A 27336-nucleotide genomic window follows, 5' to 3' on the forward strand; every position below is an offset into this window, starting at 1 on the left:
CTTTTCACATGTGTTGTTATTCAAGCCTGGGCTGCACAAAAAGCAAAAAGTGCCTTTGCTAGCCACCTGCAGAGCTGTGGTAAAAGACACTCAAAATTCACCTAACTTTGATGTTATCTGTTTATAAAAACTCACACATAATAAAAACTAAACCTGCAAAAAATATAGATTAGGATGAAAGATCAAGTTGCACAGAAACTAGGGATCACCACAACCAAGAGTTGCCTCTGAGACCTTAATTTAACTACAGTGGGAATTAATTTTCTGTGTTAAAAGGCAAAGAAAAAGGGGAAGAATAGGATATGATTACATAATTAAAGACTGTATTGAAACACAAATACACAAGAAACAGAATAAAGGTTGCCAGGAAATAATTTATCTGGTATTTCCTATCTTCCAGTGTCAGACCTCAGTTTTTCAGCCTGCATTCCCCAATGGATGATCACACACCAGCTGCAGTCCCGTAGTTGTACAGCCAAAATTGTAAATGACAGCAAAAGAATTTGCAACCTAAGTGATATTATATTCACGTTTTAGTTTTGTAGTTAGTTACCTTATTGGTTTGAAAAGGTGGCTGAAATCTTTTGTTATGTAACAGTTTAAGAACCTCCATCAGATTTGAACCCTCTTGTTTTTCACATCACTGATGTCAAAGCTTGATGTAGGTGATCTTTGGACAGTAAGGGTCTGTTATTTTTTTGTGATAATATTAGTCCATGTGCTAATGCTTAGATGCCCTTATGAAGGAGAAAGAGTAACAAACAGTGGTTGCTCTGTGGAATAAATCTGTGCTCTGTGTGGCACTTCTTGACTGAGGATGGATAGCTGTGGCCTCCTTTCAGAGCATGGGTGGAGAGACTTGCTTGTTTTAGCATGTATTTTTAATTTCAACTCCTCACTGGAGCTGGAAGGTCCTCAAGCCCGCTCCTGGTTGTCCCAGGAAGCGTGGCATTGCTCCAGTGCTGAAGGTAGGCTGTTCTTCAGGTGCAGTGGGATCTGCTTCTCATTCCTAGGCATGTGAAATGCCCAGGCCTGTAGGATATGGTTCAGCTCCCTTTCTCCACAGTTCAGTGATGACCCCCTACAGTAACACAGTTGTGTGTTAGTTGTTTTAGTATTGCCAAATATCAAAGATCTGGTGGAAAGATAGTTCCGTAACAACTTTTAAGAAGAGATGCAATACTGTTTTGTAAGAGTTGTGGAGCCACAACCAGGAGTTGTATCTCACTGTAGAAACAACCACAGAGAGGTTACTGAAATAACTAAGAAAAGTTATAAGAAAAAGAACACCTTGGAACTACAGTTATTTCCCTAAATTCTTTTCAAAATACTCTGGTGCAGTTGTACAAATGACTCCTTGACTCTCCATATGGACTATGAGTCATTCTAATGTCAAATGCCCAAAGCCTGAGGAAATTGCAGGTTTAGTGTTGCTGAGTCACAGTGGCATGTACATCATGTTAGCTTCAGCTGGCATACAGGAAAGACTGATATACACCTCTAACTTCTCAAATCTTTTCTTGTCTCTTAGGCTGTTGGGAGGATTGTGGTCTACTTTGGTGATGTCCTTGAGAGTAATGTTACGAATGCCCTCAGATGGTGGTTATTTCCTGGTTGCTTCTTGAGCTCCTAATTAAAATGAAATGCTAAGTGGAGCATAAATGAATATTATATAGAATGGGTCATTAATGACCTTTTACGCTAGTCTGGTATTTCTGCTGAAATATCATTTTCCCTGCTGCAATAATGGAAAGTGAAGCACCAGGGTGAGAACTCTGTGTGTCTGTTACATATAGTGCAAGCAGCGCCACTTGGTATGCACCACTGAAGACACCGCTGAAAACAGCCTCCATTCCCATTATACAATACTCATTTTAGTTGTTCATACCTTTCTGAAGCACCAAATTTAAGCCAAAATGTTTCGTATCTTTCCTGTGCCTCTGACTGAACTCCAGAATATTTCAGCCAAATAATTCAGCTCCTTCAATAAATGAGCCTAGGAAAAAAAATGCCACTTTGCTCATGTTAATACTTTGAGATCTATTCTGTAAAATTCTCCAGCACCACCCTGCAGGTATTTTAAGTTTGGCAGAGAGATAGCTCTCATGTCAAAAATAAGCCTGCCTTCCTTCCTGCCTGTGAAAATCCTCCCAATTTTTTTTTGAAGTCGTAATGATTATGTCAATTGCAATTCATACAGGTCCAGAAAAGTTGTGAGAAAGCTGTAGCCTTAAGCTTTTTAGATATCTTCCACAGAAATTTGCAAACTTCATTGTTACTTTAAGCTGTTGCTTTACTCTTGGCTGATCAGGTGTATAATGTGTACTTTTCTCACAGTATAAATATGCTTCTGTCACTGACTTTGGGGGAACTCAGAAAATCTTTCCGTGTCTTGGAACACTTTTAACCCTATACTGGCTTTCTGTGCCTAGAAGCAACATAGAGTAGTGCTTAGCTGAGAAAAAGAAAGAATTGCAGAGCACTTCTGCCCATGCAGTTTGCCTTGGAGTCTTCACTGCAATGCAGGTCAGGCTCCTCTTTGCTGTTTTTGTAATGACTTTTGCCTCTGGCTCCTACATCTAGAGTTCTTATGCTCGACTAGATCAACCTGCTATATGGATCACTGGGAAAAAAATTGTCTTCTAAATTACACTGAATCAATAACAAAGAAGTGGGGATTTGGCACCTTCTCATCTAAGCAGATAGGGAATCTTTCCTCATTATCTCTCCGGATTATATTTGGAAGGTCAGGTACTTGTTGAAGATGAAACTGTCTGCAAAAAGTATTCATCCATCATTAGAAATATCTACAGGGTAGAGGGACTTATTTGTGAGTGGAAATTTGAACCACTGGACTGGATATGGGAAAGAAAACTTGCCTATGGCACTGCAACTAATCTGCTTGGTGAAGACATGTTAGGTGTGAACTGGCCTGATAAGGCAGTGAGGAAGATCAGTCAGAAATTACATCTACACAATGCCTTTATTTAACAATCTATACCAGTGTTGTTCAGCTTATTACAAAAAGCTTACAGAAATTCAAAATGTGCTAAGTGATCACCTCTGGACTATGGCACAGAGGGGCGAGTCCCTCACTGCTCTTATCAGAGGTGCAGGAACTGATCTGGTAACCAAATTCTTTTAAAGGGTCATGGCAGAGCTCATAGGAGCCACTCATTTGATAGCCTCCTATGTGCTGCACCATCTCCTCCTTTACCCACACTGGGCTGTCAGACTAAATGTAAATCAGTACATAAGTACAGCCAAGAACAGCTCTTGAATCCTCAGGTTGATTGGAACTGCTTGACTCATGCTCTCATGCTTGATAGCTTATGCCTTCCAAAATAGGTTTGGCATGTTTAAACCATTTATTAGAAATGGTCCCTGGCCTGTTCTGAGCCCTGAATGCCACCTGGCACACGAGCATGTACAAAACACAGTCCACTATGGGCAAGTAAGGATGATGGGCCATGAGTGCACTACTAGAGGGCCTCCCAAACTGATTTTGGTGTGCCTTCAATCCATTCATCCGTTGTGCACATGGAAGTTTCCATACCATTGTTGGAACACCTGTTACAGTTTAAATCATCCCCATGGATTAAAAGAACAGTAATGACAATGTATGAATCTATTTGTATAGCCTTGACTCAGTGGTCTTTTAGTGGTTAAGGTAGAAGCACTTAATGTGTGTATTAGAAGGTATCAGAGGCAGCACTCAGCTTCACTTTGTCCAGTTCTTACCTCCAGTAGGTAGTGAGTATTTCACTCAGTGGCTCAGCCTCAAGGATGTTTGCTTGAAGCACTAGGACAAATGACAAATGACATTTGTGAAATCAACTTCTATTAACTGGCTCAAGTAAATGTGCAAAATTGCAGCAAGAAGAACACTCACTATATTCTGTACTGCAGTATGTCTTGCTGTATGTGTTGACTCCTTTTAACTGATGTAGTTGATTTTTTATAGCCAAGCCTTTTTTTTACAGCTGCAGATACAGTCCCAGCAGCATAAACTGTGGAACAAGCCTCTGATTCTTTCCTCCGCCTTCTAGGTCTGGGCTGTGTTATTACCCCAGTAAGTGTGTAAGAAATACACAGGTGTTGGGAGTCAATCTTTTGATTTTTCCAGTTTTCCAGGACTACTATGGTTTGCTCTATTGAAAATACATCCAGATTACTTGTAAGTTGTATAAATGCCATGCATTAGTCAGCTACATGTTACCATTCTCCAACTGACTGAAAATCCCATTATACCTGCTCTGTAAAAGCTCTTACAAACAGTAGGAACTCAGAAGGATACTTTAGGGTGACCTGGTAACCCTTGCTGTCTAAAAGCATTTTCAGCAAGATTTTTCTGCACATCTTTGAAAACGCTTTAACAGTGACACCAATGTAGTTTCTTTTGGAGAAATAGAAGAAGCATACTCAGTTACTTTGCAATATTTTCTAACCTTTATCTCTGTTATTTGAGACAAGTTCTTGTTTTTTTTTTTTTAAATAAATAGAGCAGTCATCCTTAATTCAGCTCTGAAGCAGCAATATGTGCAAGAAAACAGAGTGTGTGTCCTATAATCAGTCCAGTCTTACTTAGTACTTAAATATTCTGATAGCTTTAATAATAATTTCATGGCTAGGCATTTAGGGCCTTCCATACTTTAACATGCTTTCTACCTAAATCACCAACCCAAAGTCATAACTTTGAATTGTCATTGCTGTTTTGTGTTGACATAAACAGAGTGGAGGGATATTCATCACAGGTTGTTTGGGTCACCTATCTCTGTGAGCGTTGGTAAATGGCATGAATTCACACTGGGGTGAAATTTGGTATCAGAGGATCATCAGCAATAAGAGCAGTAAGGTACGTGGAAGAAAACTTCAAATAGCATCATTTGCCTTTATAAATTTGATTCTAGCTACTCAGGCCATGACAAAGAGTGACAATGAGCTCCTAGTATGTTAACCTAGAGATGGAACAATGAAACAGAAAGTCACTTCTATTTTGAGGTCCTAAAATACTTAGGCAGTTCACATCCGTTTCTATCTGATGGACTGTATGTAATTTTCCAAATTTGGTAAAACTAAAAATTAAGTTTTAAAGTTTAGCTCTTACAAGAATTCTCCTCATGACCAGGAGCACTAGTGTCATCAGTCTTGTAAGAATTTCTTTCTAATGAGATTTTCAACTGTCATGGCAAGTTAACAGCATGGAAACAGGACTACAGGCACCTGGAACACTGTTACAAAGGGCTGAAATACATCAAAGAGAAAACATTTAACAGAAACACGTTTAAGAATATATGAAGGGTTTGTTTTTACTTTTTTCCCTTAAAAGACAGTAAATATTCTTACTTATTTCCATTGGTTTTGGGACACAACCTAGAGACACTGGATATCCATGTCTAAGTCCATGCCTTGCCTGCCATAGAGATGATTTGAGAAGAGGCTGATCTTAATTGAATTTGATGTTGGTTGCTCTCACCACTTACCCTCTCCTTCATTCCATTTCTAAAAGTTCTGACTTCATTTTAACACAAGGAGAGCCACACTGTGTAAAAGTGATGAACGTTGCGAACGTGAAATTGGCAATTCTCAACTTTTTTGAGAAATTCCTCCATTAATAAGTGAAGAATGAAAAGGTTCTGGCAAACTATCATAACCCAGCTAAGTAAGTTGAATCATAAGGGGGTTTTAGCTATTGTTTTTCTGGGAACAGAAGCTGTTCAGAGATGACGAGTGAACTGTGGGCTTCATAATAAGCCTATTACAGAGCAAGGTTTATGGGTAAATCCATCAGCATTCCTGCTTTCCTGCTAGCTATTCCTTGCACCTTTTTTTCAGCAATGGAGATTTCTTTTACATGGAAACTGAATACTCATTCTTCTCTAAATAATGTCAGATGTTCCTATTAGTTGTAAATCAGGCATCAACTTTATCAAGGTATTTCATATTCGAATTAATGAACATAATTTCAGAATTAATGTTTTTAAGCTTTTTTTACATAAACAATAAATCTGTGAGGATGGTGCCACCTAATGTAACTAGAGAACATGGCAGTTACTTTTTATTTGATGCTGTTAAATTACCAGCAGGGATTGAAAGGTTAGGAATTTAGTACTCCTTTATCCTTTCTGTTTCTTCTCGCACTAGCTTGCTTTCAAGGCTTCCTTGAAAACATGATAGAAATACATATTTTAAACTAAAGTAGAGATTCTTCATTTTACCCCACTGAATCTATTCTATGCTAACAGCATTCAAAACTTGACTGGCAGAAAAAGTAGTTGGAAGACAACCTCAACATAAAGTATATAATTTTTACCAAGGCAGAGATTAAACACGTTTTTCCCTCTGTCTGGAAGAATCTTTCACTAGTGATAGAGATTTAAGCTTATATTTCTTCTCTTTATCTGACCCAATGATTTTTCAGTCAGTTTACATCAATCAGAACAATTTTAACAAGGAGGACTAAGCACCTTTGTCGTCTATTCATTTAGCAACAGCAGTGGTTAGCATAATATAGAATAGAATAGAATAGAATAGAATAGAATAGAATAGAATAGAATAGAATAGAATAGTTGTAGCTGGAAGTGATGTACAATCCAACTAGTCCAACTGCCTGACTACTTGAAGACTGATCAAAAGTTGCAGCATATTATCGAGGGCATTCCCCGAATGCCTCTTAAACACTGACAGTCTAGTTACATGGACCACCTCTCTAGGAAGCCTGTTCAGTGCTTGATTCCCTCTTGGCAAAGAAATGCTTCCTACTTTTGAGTTTGAACCTCGCCTGCTACGGCTTTGAATCACTAAGCCTTTCAAGATGATTATTAAGGGAGTCAGTAAAGGGGGCAGAATTACATATCTAAATCCATCCAGGCACAAGCTGATTTCAAACCATATCTATTGTACCCTAGATAAGTACACTTTATTGAATGAGAGAAGAGTATATGCTCTCTGTGTAACTAATCTACTAAGGAAAAAGGAGTATGAATACAAGTAAACCAGAGTGTTCTGTGCATGCAGACAACATAAAGGAGAATTTACTTCCAGAGTAAACAGATTTACCGAGGAAATAAAATAAAGAAAACTGGAGTTGTGGTGCAATAACACAAATATATCAAAAGATCTAGATAGTTAGGCTAATAAAGCTTGTGTCAAGTTTTAATCATCAGAAATACTAAAGTTAAAAGTAAGCATAACACCCAGTGCGGAATTCCTCTTCAGCTGTAGTATGCTAAAAGTTATTGCAAAGAGAACCTTAAAGATAATTTCCTCTAGACTTGTTTTAAGATTCCAGAGAATTACCTGAGAAAGACCCTAAAGTTAGTGGATATAAAGAGTTTTTTACAAGCAGGTATATAATGTGGGCAAATATGTACTTTTTTGTTTATTTCTTTGATTTTGCCAATTTATAAGTGCAAATCAAAGTAACAGACACTATTAATTTATCATTATTTATCTCATGTATATAAATTTATTCTTTTTGGACATATAATTAGAAAATTTGGGATTGGAGAATGAATGGCATGAATATTGTTAGTATACTCAGATTGCATACTAAATTTCATTCTTTTTACATAGTGCTTTCAGTGATTCTTTTTACATAGTGCTTTCAGAGATGATACACAGATAACTGTGTACTAAGAAACCACTGATAGTTCCTCAGGAAAAATACTTGACAAATCATCTACCAGGCAGGCTATATTTTCACACTGCAGAGAGGTTGGGTCAGTCTGATCCCATTGTACTTGAGGGATGTTTCACCTTTTGTTGCTGTATTGCCATGGACCACCTTTCACTGTAACATTAATGCAGTTTAATGGCAGCTGGCCATCTGCTTTAAAGTGAGACAACTTGGAAACTGTTTGGAGGCACATCTTAACTCCCTTCTTAAGTCTAAGTAAAAGGCCAAGTCTATTAAGTGACATTTTTCTCCTCTTTTTCCAGCAAGCAGGGATAATCCTGGAAAAATTGAAATGATTGAGGCGTGATGGACACCTTGCTGTGTTTACCTGGAGGTAAGAAATGCAAGACATGTGAGTAAGACCATAAGATGCCATGAATTTTCTCCAACCTTCTGCTAAAAGGGGTTTAGTAGGCGTAATATCAAAAGGCTCTTGAAGACTCAGTGTATATATACATGGAGGGTGGTGGCAAGTAACAAGAGGCAACAAGAATCGAATGATGATGCACTGGTCACGGTCCATGCTGACAACTAGTGGCAACCATCTAATCTTCTTCCAGCATGGATTCACAGCCTCCCAAACTAGTGTGGTTCCAGATTAAATCATGAAGACTTTACAGAGAGTGCCAAGATCTGTAGTTACAGAACCTCAGCCAGTGACACTGTTGCGTTGATGTGTCAAGTAAGGTCTGTTACATCTGCCAGGAATTTGAACAGTATATTAATGTGGAAAATCCCAGCTGCCACAGATGGTGTTAGGGCTTCTGTTATGCAGTTTCTGCTGTGCAGCTTCTTGCAGTTCACCTCAGGGAGCATGTCATAGTGAGACAGAATTACAGGGGTAGCTGTAAAACTGGAATAATGGTACTAATGCTCACATGATGTATTCTGCAGGACTGGAATTTCAAGCACTACCTGGATTTACTGTAATCCATATTAATTGCTAATTACAGTCTGCAGGGCCAGGTGCAGCCACAAGGCTCACTGGAAGAAGTGTTTTGTGCCTTGCTTGCTGGAGCACCTCTCCAGACCTTGTCACAGGTCATGGTTCCACGTGGGGTGATGAGCTCTGCTTAGGGCCACAGTGCAAGGCAGCCTTCCCATGTGCTACTGTGCTGGAAGAGGCACAGAAAATAGGACAAAAGTCTCAGACTGCTGCATGGCTCTGTGGCTGCTCAGCCAGTCCAGCAGCTGCACTGTGGCAAAGCATGACTGCCAGGGAAGTGAGCGTACATTGCCGCCACAGGGGTGAAGGAGGAGAAGGAAGGTGCATTGGGTAGAGCTCGGGGTACAGGATTTCTTTTTCTAGTCATGGTCTTATTTTGGTTCCAATTCAATGTGAGCACCATTTGTGCCCACCTTTTGAGAATGCAGGAAGGGAAAACCGTATGAGGAGGATTTAAAAGGGGACCTAGGAGAAACATAGCTACAATAATTGAGATGGATCAGTGCAAATCTAAGGTCTAATAATCTGTTTTACTAGGTGGCAATATGGAATTTAATTAGCTGAAATCTTTTGTAAATCTTGATGCTGAATAATATATCAGCTGTGAAAAAATGCAAAGAAAAAGACACTGAATAGAAGCTATAGTATTCTTTAGTAATGATGGCAATGCACAGGGTTGGAAGTAAAAGAAATATATCCTGTTGGTGAAGGAGCACATTAGGTTAGATTTCTTGAAGGAATTTCAATGTTCAAATTTCTCTTCTGGCTTTGTAATACCAGCCTTTAGGTATTAGTTCAGAATTTTTTGAATTTATGATGGTGTGGGAGAGACTTAGTGAACACCTCGTTTTGTTGGCCGTGTAATTGCCAGCCTTGGAACTGGAGAGCTCAAAAGTCTTTGTTCTAAAAAAGCTCCTGTGATAGGTCTGGCAAAACCCACTGTAACCTGTATATCTGTACAGTACTGTATAGTGTGGATGGTAGTTGGCACTAGTCAGCTGGCATCCATTTGGAAATCTCCACATTATAAGAATGCTAAACAGCTTTAATAGGCTTTTTATTTTGAAGGCTTCTGAAATGGGAAAAAACATTTTTTAGCAGTTCAACGTAACCTGCACTAGTTAGGAGAAAAAGCAATTTCCTGGTGGATGCTTCAAAGTCTGATTCTTTGCTGCTTAAAATGATGTTAATTCAGAATATACAGAAATTTTCCCCCTTGGAGAACCAAATTAAATGGGAGGAGAGTACATGCAGTGATAACTTTTTGTTGGAAAATACATGAAAAAACCCACCTTTTTGTCAGTAGATGAAATCAGAAGTAGTTATAAGCCACGATGATGGTGAAGTCTGTCTGAAGGTTGCCATCAACTCACCCACTGATCGTTCCCCTGAGGTGGCAGTTGTTTGCCACAGTAGCTGTCACCAGAGAAGCTGAGTCCCTTTTTTTAGCTGCTGAAGAGCTACTAATGGGATAATGAGCAGCTTGCACTTTCTCATTAGCACTTATTCATCATAGATAGCGCATACAAAGTATCTGTAGTTGAAGTATTAAGTAACCACTTTTGTGATGTTTGTTCTGTGTCATATTTCTGAAGTGTCCAGACTTTTATATTGGTATTTGATCAACTGTGGTTGAAGCCCTGCTTCAATTTAATTATTTAAATTAAATAATTATGCAAACTCATGGTATCAGTTCTACATTCTAAAATAAAGGGATTATTTTGGGTAAATCTTTGTTTCTCCTCCAGAAAACACCTTTTTGAGTTGTTCTTCTCTGGCTCCCTTTTCTGTGATGCCACAAACAATATATAGCTGTGAAAATATTAGTCTGCACCACACATGCCCTTGAGGAATTTGGTTTACTTACAATGATGTTAAAAACTGTTTTTTTGCCAGTATAGCTGGAAAAAGAACATTTTTAGCACATTTATGCTAATGCCAAACTGAAACCATCTCAAGGCCACTTAGCAAGGAAGATGAATTTTGCTGTACCTACCTGAAGGGTTTAAGGACTAGAAAAGGTTCTCCTGCAATGAAGTGGAAAAGGAGGAGGGGATGAAAGATCGGACAAGCATTTTAGGACAAGCCTAAGAGGTAGGTCTGCTCCAACCCATCTATCTGCCTGGAAACAAGGGGTGGATGAGCATGGCATGGCTGTTTCTCACAGCTGTGTTCCTCATCAAGAAGTGAACATTACTCCATACTTTTTAGCCCTTTGTTATTGTGGCCAATGCTAAACTAGGTTTTCAGGAAGTTGGAATTCACCACTTATAATGTTTCTTATGCAGAATTAAATGAAAAATGTAAAATAAACATGATTCCATTAGTTTTATCTTCCCTTGTCTCTATTGTCAGAATACTTCTCCCTCTTAGGATGCCTTCCTCTGGAATTTTTTTTTTGAAAGACTGTAGAGAGGTCTGTTTTAGGAAGAATACTCCCACATCTGTGTGAAAGTAGATTTTTGCAAAAGCTCAGTTACAGAAACTGCCTTTCTGAAAGTATCTATAAAAGCCATTTTTTTATAAACGCCTGGATTTTTCTCATGAGATACAGTAGATTTGTCTTGATTTATCCTATTTCCCAAAAGTGGGAAGATGATGAGCGTTACTGACCAAACAATGCTCTTTGCAGTAGTCTGTGTGTTGTGGTAGATCTGAAATGGGCTTCGTCAGTTTCTGGATCCAATTCTCAGATTCTCCAACCAGCACAGTTTTTCTGAAACCAGCAGCATCTTGCAGCAGGACATGTTGACAGAGGACCCCCTCCCTCTCCTCTTTCATTCTGTTCACAAAGCAAAACAAAACAACAATTTTTAGGAGGACCTAATAAGTACTTGAGATGGAAATAGTTGATTCTTCCAGCAGTAATGAAAATATTGTTTCTTGCTAATGGTGTTTGCAAGATTGGTGCCTCAAAAACTACACTATTTGAGGCAGAGGTTGCTCTTTCTTGTCTTTATGATCTGTTTAGTGGAACAGAGTAGAAGAGAATGCAAAGTGTGCCAGAGGTGCTTAGTACTTGGAAGAATGTAATGAAGTAAATAAAAATATGTATAAATTAATCAGATGTAAAATCATAGGAGAATTTATTCTGGACAGTATCTGTGGTAGTTACCAAGCTTGATCTGCCACTTAAATCAGAGCCAACTTTGAACATGTCTCAAGTTACTCAGGGCGTTGTATAGTCAAATCCTGAATACCTCCAAGGATGGATATCCCACAGCCTGTCTGGGCAACCTGTGCCAGTGTTTGACCACTGTTCTTGTGAAGAATATTTTTCTTGCCCTGACAAATGAGATTTTTAACCTGAAATGTGTATTTTTCAAATTAAGAACTGAGGTTCTTCCTGCTTGTATTCAAAATGGTAAAAATGGGAAGCCAGAAGATTTGTTGCTGTCTGGCCTCTGCCTCTCAGACTATTTGGTGTGAGTAGTCCTGCTCAGAAGTGTCCTTTGGACATAGCTCATCCTAACATAGACTCACAAGCAACTCTGCCCTGGCAAACTGTAGGTCTATGACACCTGTCCATTGCCTAGAAAAGAAACTGCAATTGTGCCTACTGATGGTATGATGGCATTCTGTGGTGAACATTTTTGAAAGAACTATTCTGAAAGCAAAATGCTGAGTTCCATCCCATCTGTCTTGTAGGAGCCTGGTCCTGTTGAGTGGTCTGGGTGACTTTTTTAATGTCTGGGTGACATTTTTTAATGTCTGGGTGACAAAAGGTCAAATCTTATAAATAAGCCTATTTCTTGAATACTAGCAAATTTCCAGCTGTTGCCTGCTCTGGTTTGTGACAAGTGGGGCAGTTCAGAATGGGGCAGTTACAGAAATTGCATAGATGGATTCACAAATGTTGGGTCTCTGGGCTACAAGAAAAGGAAGGATTTTCAGAATCCCAGTTTTGGACTTGGGCACTTATATTCATGCATTTGACCAATGATGCTCAAGATTTTTGTGAATTATAGCTCCCAATGCATAGTCATTATTTTGGGGTAATTTTAACAAACTTTTTTTTTTTTTTTTTTGAGTATTAAAAAATGCCAAACTTGAGTTTTCACATAGATGAATGCCAATCTGAACATCATGTTTACTTGAGTTTATTGAGTGATGGTTTGTCAGGTAGGGTTGCTGTAAGGACAACAATATGGCCATCCTTTAATGTTATGTCATCCAAAGGAACTTGAATGAATGAAATGTCATTTAAAAACAGTCCTTTGAATACATATGAAACCTGAAAAATAATAATAAAAAAAAAAAGACAATCTTAACTATCTAATCTTTGAAATATTTTTAGAGATCTAATGCAAAAAAGACTCCTCCCCAATTCTAACGCAACTAGATGCACCACTATTAATTTAGAACATGGAAACCAGAATAACAGGCTGGTGCTGCATGTTGTTCTTGCAGTATGCTGTGCCTTTCAAATCCCTGTTCATGTGCCTCAAAAACATACTGCTGTTATAATGCCCAGTGTAGGTTTTACCTCTAAGGAGCCTAACAATAGCTTCTATTCCAGAACAGGAATGGCTTGTTACAGGACAAAAGCCTTTTGTGAGGAGAAAAGTTGAGCAAACCAGTTTCATGCTCAGTTGTCTTTGTTTCCAGGCAGGCAGCTAATAATGTGTGTTTGTCAGTTTACTACTTCAGCCCTGTTCCAGAAAGCAGTGCTCTTGGGCATGACTCGTTGGGGTTGCTCTTCATGGTTCATCATCTGCGTGGCCTTCTGGGAAAAGAACTTTACAGCAATTCTGTTTGAACTAACCTTCATTGTATCTGTGCCTATAAATATGGGATATCTTTCTACTAGATTTTTACTAGGCCATTTCTGATGGTGACCTGAACTAGAATGAAGTGGACATGAACAAAAAGGAAGATCTTACTCAGCAGGTAAGAGACTGATCATGAATGATTTCCGAGCAGATATACTGATATAAAATACTTCTTGCACCTACCTCAAGATTTCAAGTGAGTGCCTGTTCCTTGTGAATTATGTAGAAGGCTCTTCATGCATGTATGTTGACCATGGTCTAATTCTGAAGGAAATGGAGGTCAAAGAAAGGCTTCTTGCTTAAGCTGAAAAAACCCCATTTGCTTTAAGAAGCAACTCTAACAGATTTTAACTTCCTATTGGTTTCATTCATAATTTTATCAAAAGTAACAGAAATAGATATATTAAATCTGATCCTATTAATATTATTGGGGAAACACATTGCTTTGACTTCATTAATGTAAATGAAAGCACTACAATCTGTGGATCAGGATCTGACCTGGATTAGAAAGTGACACTCTTGAGTCAGGCTACTGACCCAAGCGAAGTTGCTCAGTTTCTATATAAGTGCATTTTGGCAGATTCTGGTCCTGAATTCGTACTTCTGTGGTCCCAAACCACTGTGAAGGAAGGATCAGCTTATTCATTTGGAGGTTCTGCCTTATTTAGGGATTTTTTTTTTACACAGTGCAGGTGGCATAGTCAAGGGAAAGTAATTACAAATAATCTTGTTACAAGGACAACTCTGTTGCTTTGAAGCAGCAAGATAATCAGTGACCTTGAGAAGCCCATCTGGTAATTGTGTATGTAGTATGAAGGCTTTGAGTGGGTGTAACAGACAAAGGCAGGTGTCAGATGTGAAAATAAGTAGCGTGATATTGTGAGCGAGCCTCACTCCATTCATTTTCACGTGGAGGATGCTAACAATCTTGAGTATATTTAAAAGTTTCAAAGAAGGAAGGAGACTTTTTCTGCTCCTCACATGTCCACACATCTCCCTTGACCTATGGCAAGTTTGTGCTTCAACTTCTCCAACTGCAAAATAATGAGATGTACTTAATGTTTATGCCACTTTCGCATCCTTCACAGTGAGGTTTCTGTAGCAGTAAATCACTCTTAAAGAGCCACTTTATCAAACAAGGTCACTGAGGGAGAAATTAGTCACAGCAATATCTTGACAAAGTATGTGATCCTCATGTTTCTCACTTACAAACAACCAGTGTCTGTTTATCATCACACGCCTTGTTTTAGCACTGCACCCAAGAGCCAAACCCCCCCTCTGTGCTTGGAGATAGTCCCTGGATATATCTGTGTTGTCCTTGGTAGAACTCCGTGGCCAGATTCTGTCCTGGTTCAAATCTTTAACTCCAGTGACTCCAGTGAAGCTGCATTAATTCCCAGCAGTAGGTAATTGTTCCTGCATCCTCTGCTCCTTTGCTGCCTGGTTGCTGGGTAAGCAGCAGGGCAATGCCAGGGAAAGGGGCAGGGAAAGCACTTGGAAGCAGAACTACTTGCTTTATGGGTACTGTTGCACGAGGTCTTAAGCAGCACCTCCTGCTGACTTGGCTTCAAGTATTTGAAATTCATTTGAAATTTGAATACACAAAAAGATTAAATAAACTTGATGTACCAACCTGGGGGTGCTCTAAAGTGTAACCTGGTAACAGCTAGAGTGGGACAGAAAAAGTTCCTCAGCATTTAGAGTATGACAGTATTTCAGTAACTCTGAAAAACTGACTTTTGAATTAGAACTGGAAAAAAGTTCAAACAATGTGAATAATGTCACATGTCAGCATTTCCTGAACAATATTTTTTACATTTTTTTAGACTGGAAACATTTAATTTCAGTTTTTCAACAGTGTTTTATATGATGCAAAAAAAAAACCAAACAAACCAAACATAAGTGAAGCAATTAACTTTTCATATATAGAAAATTCAGTCAACGAAACCTTATATATTTTTGACTTTTGTTTTAGTTTCCCATGTTTTTCTACTTCTTAGGTTTACCAGATTTTGACATTTTGATGTTCTTTGCAAAAATAATCTTTCATTTTTGAAAAATCTGTAGCACCAACTCGGAAGGATCATCACAATTGGACCTCTTAACAATCAGTTAACAATATGAAACAAAAAAAGAGAATGTGAGTGAGCCCCTATCGTAATTTGTTGAATTCTTGCATCACTTTTTTAGGTAGCCAGTAGCAGGAACATTGAGTTATTTTGTTGATTAGATATACTAAAGCTCCTGCTAGAATTGCAGCTTGCCTCTTTCACCTTTTCCTTTGATAGAAACCCTTCAGCAGCTATTAATCTACAGTTACTCAGAGCACATTTTAAACTAACTCAGTTTCTCTCTTTTTCTCCCCTTTCAAATGCCTTACTGAGAGTTTATTTTTCTCATTTCCATGTCTCTTTTTGTCAGCCTGTTTTTGAGAGAGGTTTATAAACCGCAGTAGTGTTTGCCGTCTTGCCTGAAGTCATGACACAAACAAAAAGTAGGAGAAAAATGGAAGGTCCCTTCTGCAGCATCTGAATTTGCCACACAGAACACTGCAGATATATTTTCAGTCACCTATAAAATCATTTTAAGGCAAAAGTTCAAGAATTGCCCTGGATTTTCACCTGTTTCACACACCACAAACCTCAGTATTTGTTATTCCTCCCAAAGGCAACACTTTACATTTCCAATGCTCTCAGCTGGGCAGGTTTACAGATGAACAGCCTTTTGGTAGTGTTGTATTTCATGATATAGTTAATGCTCCACTTCAAAGCTGTACAAAGCCTAAAAATGAACACAAACTGATTAAGAAGAATTGCTTTAGATTTATATTTTCTGTGTTACCACAAGATATAAAATGTCCCTCAGATGCAGAATCCTGACCACATGCCAGAAGTGGAACTTAATTTGGTTAAGTAGAGCAAGCAATTTCATCTGCACAGTGCTAAAATATTTACCTGCTGCTACTGTCCTCTGTTCTCTCCTCTTCCTACCTGAATGGTGCTTTAACATGCTACTGCAAAGCTTAAGTGTAGCCCTTATCTGTTGATAGTCAAAGACATCCAGACTCTTGTGTACTCAGAGTGACACAGCAGGCATGTAGCGAAGGCAAGTAAAGCTGTTATTTGTATGAGTTGAGATTATCCATAAAGGGAAATTAAGTGTGATCCAGCCCTACTCTTCCTGCCTCTTGTAGGACTTGCACTGGTCCACTCTACCTGAAGCCTTACCAGGTGCAAACTCCAGTGCAGAGAGGATCGATGTATGAGCACAAATTGCAGCACTGGGACAAGTAGTCCTAATAGAAATCAGAACCTGGGGAAGTACCAACAAATATCAATGAAAAATAGCATCAGATAAAACCTTAGAAAGAAAAACCTAAATCTCAGATTCGTTGGACAATGCAGCCTACATTCTTTATATTTTGGACCTAATTCTTCTGGCAGGAATGTTTGAATTGCTGCCCAAATGCTCAATTGCTAAGACAGAGAAGCAAACTTCAAAACTGCCAAGACCTCTGACTTAAGTTGCAAGTAAATATTTGAAAATCAGCAAAAAAACCTAATTGATGCTGAAACAAATGTTGGGTAAAAAAACTGGTACTGTTGCTGCACAGCAACAAAAATGTAGGAACTTTCAGGAAGGAATGTAAAAGTAGTCAAAATTTTTGCTGTATTAATGCCATGACTGTTTTGCTTTCAGCACAGCATGACACATGGTTCAATTAAATTAAGTAATGGTTTGTAGCCAGCTCACATGCACTGTATCTCATACAAGGCACTATTTCTCTGAACTGTCTCCATCTTCTGTAGGGAAAAAAAACCTTTCAAGAAACAAAAAGTTAAACACATAATTCATAAGTCCTATTCCTGAGTGCTTTCCCCTCTGTGCCCAGGTACTGAGCCTTTTCTGATTGCAGACACCACATAAACTACTAGACAAGTAAATCTAAGTCTGTGTTATAGCTCATGCATATGACTGTCTTTAATATGAAGAGATGCTGTAGCAGTACCTTGCAACGAATAAAGAAATGTTTGTTTCACTGCAGAAAATACTGTGAATGATTTCTAAATTAAAATCCATAAAGTCTGACTTTATTTGGAAATTAAGAGTAATTTTCCTGCAAAAAATCACAATGTGCCTTTTGCTGAGGACCCAAAGTAATGCATAGGTTGTTCTCTGTATGACTGTAAGAGTTTTGTTTATTTGAAAGTAAAACTGATCAGTTTTTGTTTAAGAGTAATGGGTGCAGTATTTCTTTTGGGTCTATAATCAAACTGCAGTACCACAGCCTAGTTCTTCATGGAAAATATACCCTTTGCAAACATCTATAGATACATCCATCATTAGAGATTTGTTGCGAAGGAGCATTTCCATTAAAGAACTTACAAGTGATCAGTCCTTATCCTGCTCACCTCTATTCAGAAGGAATTTGTTTTGTTAAGGATTATAATGTGGGGATGGTACCTTGTGTTCATGAAATCCTTTGGAATGGCTAGTTATGTGAATAAGCAGTTTTCTGACATTTTGCTTTTGACACATGAACAATCCTTTGTCTGACTTCAGTACAGGTGTCCTAAAAAAGGATGTGCTCAACTTTCCTTTGGTCATTTTGCTGAACATTTTTCAGAGATCTAAAATATAGATAGCAGGCAAAAATTTAACCTAACTTTAAAATTTTCAGTAGTTGTCAGCATACATTATAAAGCAGAAATGCATATGGCGTTATGATTATGTTACTGGTTTCAAGTTATTCAAAGGAAACAGATGAATTCTGAAAACCTCATAAATTTTAAATCAAGATATTTTGATGATGGCAGGCTCTGCCACAAAATGGCAGGAAATATTTGTCATAAATCGCAAAACACATTTTTTTTAATGACTGTAACTTTCATAGCTGGAACTCTTCCCTATTTCTGTCAAAAAATAATGTTATATGCTTAGAAATTTAATATGATGAATCTTTTATTTGAAAATTTGTGGTTTTCCATTTGGCAGACACTGGTTCCTCCACCCCTACTGTTTCTCCCCCAGTGGCATTCCCTTTTTTAATTACTAAGGAAAGTATTAAAATTATAATTCTGAATTATAATCTGGTTTTTTTCACTTTGCCTGTCAAAGAAGTTATTTTATTACGTTTCTATTCCATAATGATAGAGAGCTGTAGGAATTAGGTCTATTCTACATGGGTGAATGTATAGGGGTATCAGCAAACACCCGGAGTTATTTTATGGGGTGTGTTGTGGGAATAAACCAAAGCCCTTGGGTGAAGAAATGGGTTTATTAAACACTGAGGGCTAAAACTGGGGTAGCCAAGGACTTCTGTTGTGAATGCGCCAGTAACTGTGTTAGATTGCAAGTGGGCATCACTGGCATGTTCCTGTCAGGATACGTGCATGGGAGTGACAGGTTCATCCTCCCTGCAGGGCTGCTGGCCAGCTGCCTGCCACACTAACTGCAGTGTCCCAGTGAGCTCCCGAAGCAGCTGTACACACAGCCGGCCATGGAATTTTGGAGCAGGCGGGAGAGACAGAGGAAACATTTCTATGAGCTCTTCATTAGGAGAGAAGCCATAAACCTCTTTTGACTACATAATAATGGAAAATAGCATGGTGAGAAAATAGTGAAGAAAGGGAGGAATAATGAGGAAAAAGGGAGTTGTTAATGAAATTAATGTAGGCCGTGTAGCTGCTTCCTTCCCTATGCACAATGGATGATGCTGCCTTTCCTTCTACGTGCTTTTGTCTGCCAACAGAAATCACTTTTGCCTTATCCAGACTGGCATTCACTTTGCTTTTGTGCAGATCCCTTCTTCTGGAAAATCAGAAATTGGAGAGAGTGCAGATTATTCCTTTGTGGAAAAGGTAAAGAATGGTCTCATTCAGAGGCTATCCCTTGATTTCCCAGTGTTTTTACAGGTGCTAATTCCAGCCCAACCCAAGCAAACCAAGCACTGTTAATATTTCTCCAATGCATACTTGAGTAGGTATTCATAAGTAATATAATAATTTGGGATTGGCTATGCAGTGATTTTGGTTAAACTATGTCAGGCAGTCTTTTTTAAGACATTGTGAGAGGGAGAATTCCATCACTACCTTGATAATCACTCACAGTATTGAAATTTGTGCTATTTTTTTAATTTGCAAGTGTCTGGTTTTGGTTTCCTGTCCCTTTCCCTGTCACCATCAAATTAATCAATCTTCAGGTAGGATTAGGATACTTAGGAGGGATGGTGATCCAGACACTTCTTGATATTTTTGGGGATAATGCAAACACATTAATTTTTGTAGTTCCTTTTTGTACCTTTTCCACATGTTTACATCCATTTTAAAATCTGCTCCCACCCCTGCAATATAAACTATATCAATGTCATATATAAAGGTAAACATTGGGTTCTTTCCTGTTTAAACATCCAAATACGAGTTTTTCCTTTTGACTACTGCTCTAAGTTCAGTTATTTGTCCAAATTAGGTCCTGAAATTAATCTAAAAGTTGCTTATTTTAAGGTTTCAGTCCTCACATTTATAAGAATTGCCAGTTTTCTGTGTTTCAGGGCAATAAATTTCCTTTATAAATACAAATACTTTTAATATGAACAGGAATATACTTAATTGTAAGTACTAAAATACATTTCTTTCACATTTAAAGGACATGTTTGGCAAATGATGTCACACAAAGTACTATGTCTTACAATGCTAAATCTGCCTAAAAACAGTATTATGAAGGTATTTTCACCAATTTTGTTCTAAAACATAAGAAAAAGAATTCTGTGAGATATTTTAAAGCTCAAAATAAGTGTTCACAGAGGCTTCCATCACCAAGAAGTAATGGAAGCAGCTGGTGGTAGTACTCCATTGCCATGTTCTGTGTCATTCATGCATGTTGTTTGGTTGTATATTTTATTGCTGGTTACAGAACACATCTGAAAGTGACAATGATGAAGTTGATGGCAACAATATATGTGGTTTCAGAAAGAAAAAGGGAAACAAAGGTCCTACAAAGTATATTCCTCCTTTAGAAAATGAGAAGATGGAACTGTCCCGCACCTCAAAAGTCCCAGATCCTTGTCCCCTTAAAGGAACCACTGGTTGCTCAGAACTGCCATCAGACCAGTCTCTCCAAAACCCCACTACCTTTCCTCCAGTACAAAAGGACAGAGGAGGTCACAACAATTCCAATTCTGGCAGTGATGGTAAAGAAGACAGGTTTGGAGAAACACGAGAAACCCAGGAAAATGCTGAAATTGGGAAAAGAATAGTGGGAAAAATGAACGAGGAAATAGATACAGCAGCTCAGATGAAGTTGTCCACAGGTGTGCAGCCTGCGAGGTGTGCAGAGAAAGGTGGCTGCACAGAGGCTGTACAGAGGGCAATGGACAGTGAGCAGAGAGGGGGTAAGCCAGAAGGACAGTCTGGGATGGAAGAAAAAGTTGTCAAGTTTCATGTGACAAAGATGGGCTCCCTGGGCAGTGCTGCATCCATGCCAGGGAGCCATACTGCCGAGTCCCTCACAGGAGCACCTGGCATTTCTAAACGAAGTCTACAAGAGTTGAAAAACCTACTTAGTGAAGGTCATCTGCCTTCTCATGGGTCCATTTTCTGTGGCAAGGCAGGTGGCACTTTTGCTCAGAAAAATTTGAAACCCCGGGAGAAAGCAGCTGACAAACAGGGCGGGCCCTTTGAGACTTTTACTCCCCATTTTGGAGAGGAAAAGCAAAAGTATCTCAGCTTCCACAAAGAGGGAGTGGGGCAGCAGAGCAAAACCGTCCTGGTCCTCAGCTCTGCTGGCTCTGATCAGCAGCAACCAGTGGGAAGCAATGTGGATCAACTTATTCTGGGACTACCAGCAGCTCCTACACCTGCAGAAAGCACAGCTCCTGAGGTTCAGTTTGACTCCTCCACAGGCCACACCGGTAAGGATACTTAAACATCACCTGCTCTCCTCTTAAACAAAATGCTCCTGTTGTTTTGTGGTGTTTTGCTAAGCTGCAAACTTAAGTCAGAGCTAGTGCACAAGAGAACTGACACCTGTGGTTTCTGTGTGATCAGGATGGATTGGATATTGTGCTCTACATCTATGCTGCTTTTAAATTTTTTTGAAGTAAGGCATTTATAAAGCCCAACTGCCTGCCAAAAAATGCCATGCACAACTGGTCATGTCTTTTTCACTAAAACGGAAATATTTCTTCATTTAAACTGAGTGCAGGCAGCACTTCCCGAAAGTCTGCTAGATACTGCAAAGCTCTGATGGCATCTATGCTTCTTAACATTTCCTTTTTTTTTTAACATTTCCAGCAGTAGAAATTGGTCCCATGTAGGGATGATGTTTTCAATTATTTGTCCTGTGAGAGGACTGGAATGCAAAAACATCTCTTATAAATTATAGTGGAAAAAAAGCAAATGAGGCAGAGAGAACTTCCACTTATTTTCATGCTGTTCAGTAAGTCCATTTTGGAAGTGTTTATAGAGACAATTAATTGCTACTAATAGGCTGTGATTTCTTTGTAAAAGCTTCTGGGCTAGCTGGATCAACAAACCAAAAACTATTATTAGCTGTGATAATGTAATGGGCTTGAACAGTTTGTTGTTCTGTTTCCAGGAAGCACAAAAACACCAGTTTGTCAGTTGTATAGATATCACATTAATACATTTCCATGAGCATCAGTCTGAGATCACATTATCAGCTTTCCAGGATAGATATCTTTCTTTTTGATTTATCTTACTGATACAAGAAATACCAACCTCTTAATTGATAAAATACTTTAGTCATCATTAACTATGTAACAAAATATAATAATAACAATCAAATGTTTACAATAATATTAATTTATCCTGCTTTTTTCAAGTCTCCTGACAGATCGGTAGAAACCCACCTATGCATACTCTGAAAAAAATCAGTCTGAACATGTCAATTGTTGTTAGCTACTGCAGGATTTCTTGGTAGACATTTTGTGTTACCCAGTTTGACCGAGTCTGAACAAGATATCCATGAACATTATCAGTGTTTACTCGGGGCACTGCATGAGAAATACAAAGCTTTGAAAAGATATTTTTCGCTCGAACCATTCTCTATGCATATCTATTAGAATAAAAAGGTTAGAGCATTAATTAGCAGCCTACACTTGATGCTGTTCCCTCTCCGGACTACATTGTTTTTCACATTTCTAAAAGGTGAGCGAAATGATTATCAAATTTATAACACTACTGTTTTCTCATTGTCTGCAAAACCAGCAAATATGTTTTAAAACACAGGAGTAATTATTCTTTGTCATAGCACTATTTACAAGGTAGAGGGAACTGATGAGATTAATTGTAGATTCCACAGGGAGATTTCAACTCAGCTGTAGCCACTCAGCACGAAGTAACTAATCCAAGCTTATTACCTAGTCAGTAAAGCCAGGCATTTTGTCTTCAAAGAGGTATTAGAGGTGGATGAAAAAATGACCTCTGAAGTGTGTTTCCACTCAGTGGGGAAGAAGCCCCATGATGATTAGCTTAGATCATTTGTCTGACTCTGAGATGCCTAAAGCTACCTGGGATTAATCCTGCCCTGTATCACTGGTGGTAGTGATGATTGTAAGAGACCTACAGATGAGAGCAAACTATGAGGGGAGCTGGGAGAAAACTGTTTTGTCTCATGAGAAAAGTATTCCATATCAAATGTTTTGGAAACTCATGAGATTTGGATTCCATTTGGGTTTGACCAAAAAAGTTGTAGTGCTCACTGTGCATTTCTACTAGTAAATGGAATGCACAGGAGTTTACACTTAATAAGAATGGTATGTGTTCAAAAATTAATTTTCATTGAAGACGTTCAGTAACTTAACTGAAGAAAAGAAACATTTGGATAAAATTCTGCAGTGTTTAATGAGCCTTTGCATAAACAGTATTTCATTGCTGTCCATGGTAATTTATTGATTGATAAGATCAAGTCCTAAATTTTTTTTTTTTTTTACTAAAACATTACATTAAATATTTCAGTTACCAGAGTGCCTGAAGTCTTGGATCTAAAGATATCTCAACACTGAGTAGATCTGAAATACAAACCCCAATAATTTACAAGTTTTCAAATAGTTTAACTTGCTTAAATCAGAAGACTTCATCCAAAATGTTTGGAAAAATTACAAGAGGTTATATATCAGATCTACTACGTGTTGAGATACAGCCAAAACAGGAATATGCTTTATTGTTGTTAAAAGTACAGAGTTAAGGGACAATTTCTAGAGATCAGCAGCAGAAAGTTTAAAACATATGTCTGAGTGTCAGTAATTCAGAGGATTTATATACAGTCATGTTAGTAACACGGTAAACATCTCTCCAAAATAATAAATCCATATGTTTTTTCTAAAATACTGATTGGAAAATGTGGAAATATTACTGTATGTGGATTTTGTCCATTTCTTGTCAGCTCTTTTGTAAAAGAAGTGCTTGGACATGGGAAAAAAATAATAGAAAAGAAGCAGACATGTCAGATATTTGGGTTAGTAAAAAAAATGTTACTTGAACAGTGTCAGAGAAACTGGAGCTGAAGCTAAAACTCTTAACCTTAAGCTCTTAACTCTTAAGCTCTTTTCCACGGAAAGATAGAAACTAACACATGCAGCTGATTAGGTGAATACACTGACTGCACTAACATGAATTTAGGAATTTTATTTGCCTAAGTGTCTATATCTAATAATGATGCACATTTCTGCAAGTTGATATGTAGTCATTAATTGGCAGGTGCTTCTTAAGCTGTTCAATGCCTGCATTCTTGGACAAAGAGGGATGATTCCAAACAGTAAAGAATAAGATGAAATTTCATGCATGTAGTATTAAATAACCATCATGTACATGCACACAGGATGAATTCATGCGTGTGCTATATGTATAGTGTAAAGAGCATGTAAGGTAGGTGTATATTGACCTCTCTGAACTCAAACCTTGCCATGTGCTGCTCTGCATGCTACTAAATTAGAATATTAATACTATAGTAGCCAGGGACAGAATGATGAATCCTTCAACAAAGAAATAACCTAGGCTTTTTTCTCTATTGACATACAAAAATTTGCTCACATACTCTGAACCAAATTTGAACTCCCCATGTGGTTTGGCTGTCCTCTGTGCACACCTGGAGGAGACATGTCTGCCCCAACTGATTCTGCTCAGTAAATCTTGTCAGTCACAAGGAAATAGAAATGGAGGCTCTTTGGGACCTGTAAGTGGACAATCAGGAGATATAAGTGGTCACTTCATAGTCACTGCCTCTGCTCTAATTCCTGGACCATAACGATGTCTTACTTTGGGACTTAAGCCTATCTTTTTCACTTGGTACCCTTTTCCGCTTTGTATTTTACACAATCTGTGCCATTCTTACGGCTCTCTTAAGGTGAAGAACCGAAGCCATACTGTTCTTTCATGTTCTTTGCTTATGCCAACAACATTTTTCTTTCTTCTTCTATATTTTGAACTGAGTTTGAGCATAGCAGGGCTGAAGCTCAGCTCCTTTCTAGAGCCTCTTGTTTGCACTTATTTTCTGTTGGAAAAAACATCATATTTTTTTTTCTTTTTCTTTCCTTTTCTCTCTGAACTGAGCTATATACAACTCATCATATTTTTTTTACCTCACAAACTCTAAGAACAAACCAAAGCAACCAAAAGCTCTTTAGTCCTTTATCTTCCATACTAATAGCTGAAATCTTCCTGCTATGTGATTCTGCATGATTTCCCATTTTTCCTCTTGATCTATATAAAATAAAAATGCTCAGACAGGACTTCTATCCAGTCTTTCTGATCTATTTTGTCTTCTTTTAGGTGAGATTCAACTCATCTATCTCTGGTATTTGTAGTAAGCTAGTCATCCCGTGATTCTGTGTGAGAAAGAGGTGTGTATTCTGACCATAATTCCCACCCACTGGAGATCCTTACTTTTTTTATAGTAATAGTTATAGGTTGCAAAAACAGTTAGATTGGACCTAATGTAAGGGAAATGTATTCTCTGCTTTTTATGTCTGCCAGCTGCCTCTCCTTCTACAGTATATTCATGAAAAGTTTAGTCCTTACCTTCAATACTGTACAAAATCTCTTCCCTAAATAACCTTGCTTCCCATTTAGCATAGTGATCTCTTCCATCCTGGAAGTGTTCAAAGCCAGGCTGGATGGAGATTTGAGCAACCTGGTCTAGTGGAAGGTGTCCTTGCTCATGGCATGGGCATTGGAACTACATGATCTCTAAGGTTCCTTTCAACCCAAACTGTTCTATGATTCTCAGTTGATTTTTTTAAAATAGGACAAATATTTTTAGACCAGAGGGGGCTTCCTAGTTTGCAATAGCGTATGCCTTGCTTCACGCAACTTTGATCAGTGATTCCTTCCATAAATCCAAATTTTCTGTTTGATTTTGAAGAAAGATAGGCCACTGTAGTTTCATCTTATTTAGGATTATCTGTTAGGTAGTACTATTGGGTATTACACAACTTAAATTTCTTTCAGACACCTGCATATTTTGTTTTCAAATCCTCTAAATTTTCTACAACTGTGACAATTTTCTCATCACTACAGAAGAGCCATTTTTATAAAATATCCTGGAATGTACAAAAATATAGGTTATTTATTTATCTTTCATTTATTGAGAGATAAAAACTTACTTTGCATTTGACTCTTGAAGATGTATCTTGTCTGAGAAGCTGTGTCATGTTGTTGTCATCCAGTTTGGAAAGAATAATTCATGACTGATTGAAGCTCTATGTCAGTCTCTAAATTAGCTATAGAACTCAAGAAAAACCTGAGTTTCTCCATGGTCATGCTGGTAAAAAGCCTGCTTTGCAATTAAGTTTAGAAAAGAAAGCAGACTGTCATGAGACAAAGAAATGAATGGAAAACACATTGAAAGTTTCATTGTCAAACAGATCAGGGAAATATTTTAACTGTCTCCTATCCTTTGGGAGTTTCTAGTATGCTTACATAGTTATGCCCCTGTTAAGAGTCTTATAGGTGAGTAAAAATACAACGTAGGAAATAACTTTTTATGTACTTGACTGCAGAAATCAAATGAGTAAACAGTTTTGGCACAGCTTTTTTTTTAGGTGAGAAAGAAATTGAAATTGCATATTTTTTCAACTGAAGACGCTTCTGGTCACTATTCACATCAATAACGCATTCAAATGCAACTCATGTCTACTTACCATGTCAAAAAACCAGATGGGAATAGAAAAGTAGCAGTAAGAATGATATCTGGCATAGGAAAAGCTGTCATATAAGGTTTGAGAAATAAAGGTGGTTAACGTTTGAAGACAACAGTGAGAACAGTAAATAACATGCTGTGCAAAGCAAGTAAACTGACTGTTCTTAAATATAAAAACCAGAGTATTGTAAGGAAGGACAGACATGTTCAAATTAGTGCTGACAGGAATTTCCATAGGATTTAGAAGTGTAGTTGTGTGATTACCCTGTGGGACTCTTCACTAGTGAGTATCATCAACACAAGGTATCTGTTTTTATAAAGGGGGTCAGTATAGATCTTCAGAGCACCCTGTGCTGGATTTCTAACACAGTCACCTCTTCTAGGCCCGAGACACTGTACTTTAGTTGTGATGTGGTTTATTAAGGGATCACGGGAAAGGGTTCCTTTGAACAAGTTGAAAACAAGATTGATCTGGGACGTGTACTTTCTTCTGTTTTGGCACTTTCCTGTTGCTGAAAAGGGAAAGCTGATGTCAACTATTTGCCCTAGCTGCTCTTAGCAATCTGGGTGATTTCGATATTAATAATCTAAGAAAGATGACACTCTTCTATAAATAATAATAGTAATAATAATAATAGTAATTGTTATCATTATTATTGGTAATATTTTTAGTTCATTGTGTGATTAATATGTTTTAAATATGTGAAGACAGTTTGTAGGTATTTTGTACTAATTACAGTAGAAACAGGAATATTACCAATTGTTTCTCAATGGTAACTTAA

The 27336-nt window shown here is 38.0% G+C and overlaps 1 protein-coding gene across 5 annotated transcripts in view; it reads left to right on the forward strand.

Annotated features, from left to right (window-relative positions):
• LGSN (lengsin, lens protein with glutamine synthetase domain) overlaps nucleotides 1-27336 on the forward strand; it is a 62964-nt gene that overhangs the window by 27782 nt on the left and 7846 nt on the right. For 2 of the 5 annotated variants that reach the window (XM_020583686.2, XM_039570033.1), the window contains exons 3-7: nucleotides 3984-4072; nucleotides 7942-8012; nucleotides 13435-13514; nucleotides 19198-19257; nucleotides 20309-21305. In XM_020583686.2, coding sequence (XP_020439275.2) covers nucleotides 13485-13514; nucleotides 19198-19257; nucleotides 20309-21305 — 1087 coding nt within the window. In that variant the 5' untranslated portion in view covers nucleotides 3984-4072; nucleotides 7942-8012; nucleotides 13435-13484. Of the gene's footprint in view, nucleotides 1-3983; nucleotides 4073-7941; nucleotides 8013-12767; nucleotides 13515-19197; nucleotides 19258-20308; nucleotides 21306-27336 lie in introns of those variants that run through there. The other 3 variants (XM_020583688.2, XM_039570035.1, XM_039570036.1) reach the window with 3 other exon arrangements.

This window comes from Corvus cornix, chromosome 3 (genome assembly GCF_000738735.6).
Source record: "Corvus cornix cornix isolate S_Up_H32 chromosome 3, ASM73873v5, whole genome shotgun sequence".
NCBI classification, from domain to species: domain Eukaryota; kingdom Metazoa; phylum Chordata; class Aves; order Passeriformes; family Corvidae; genus Corvus; species Corvus cornix.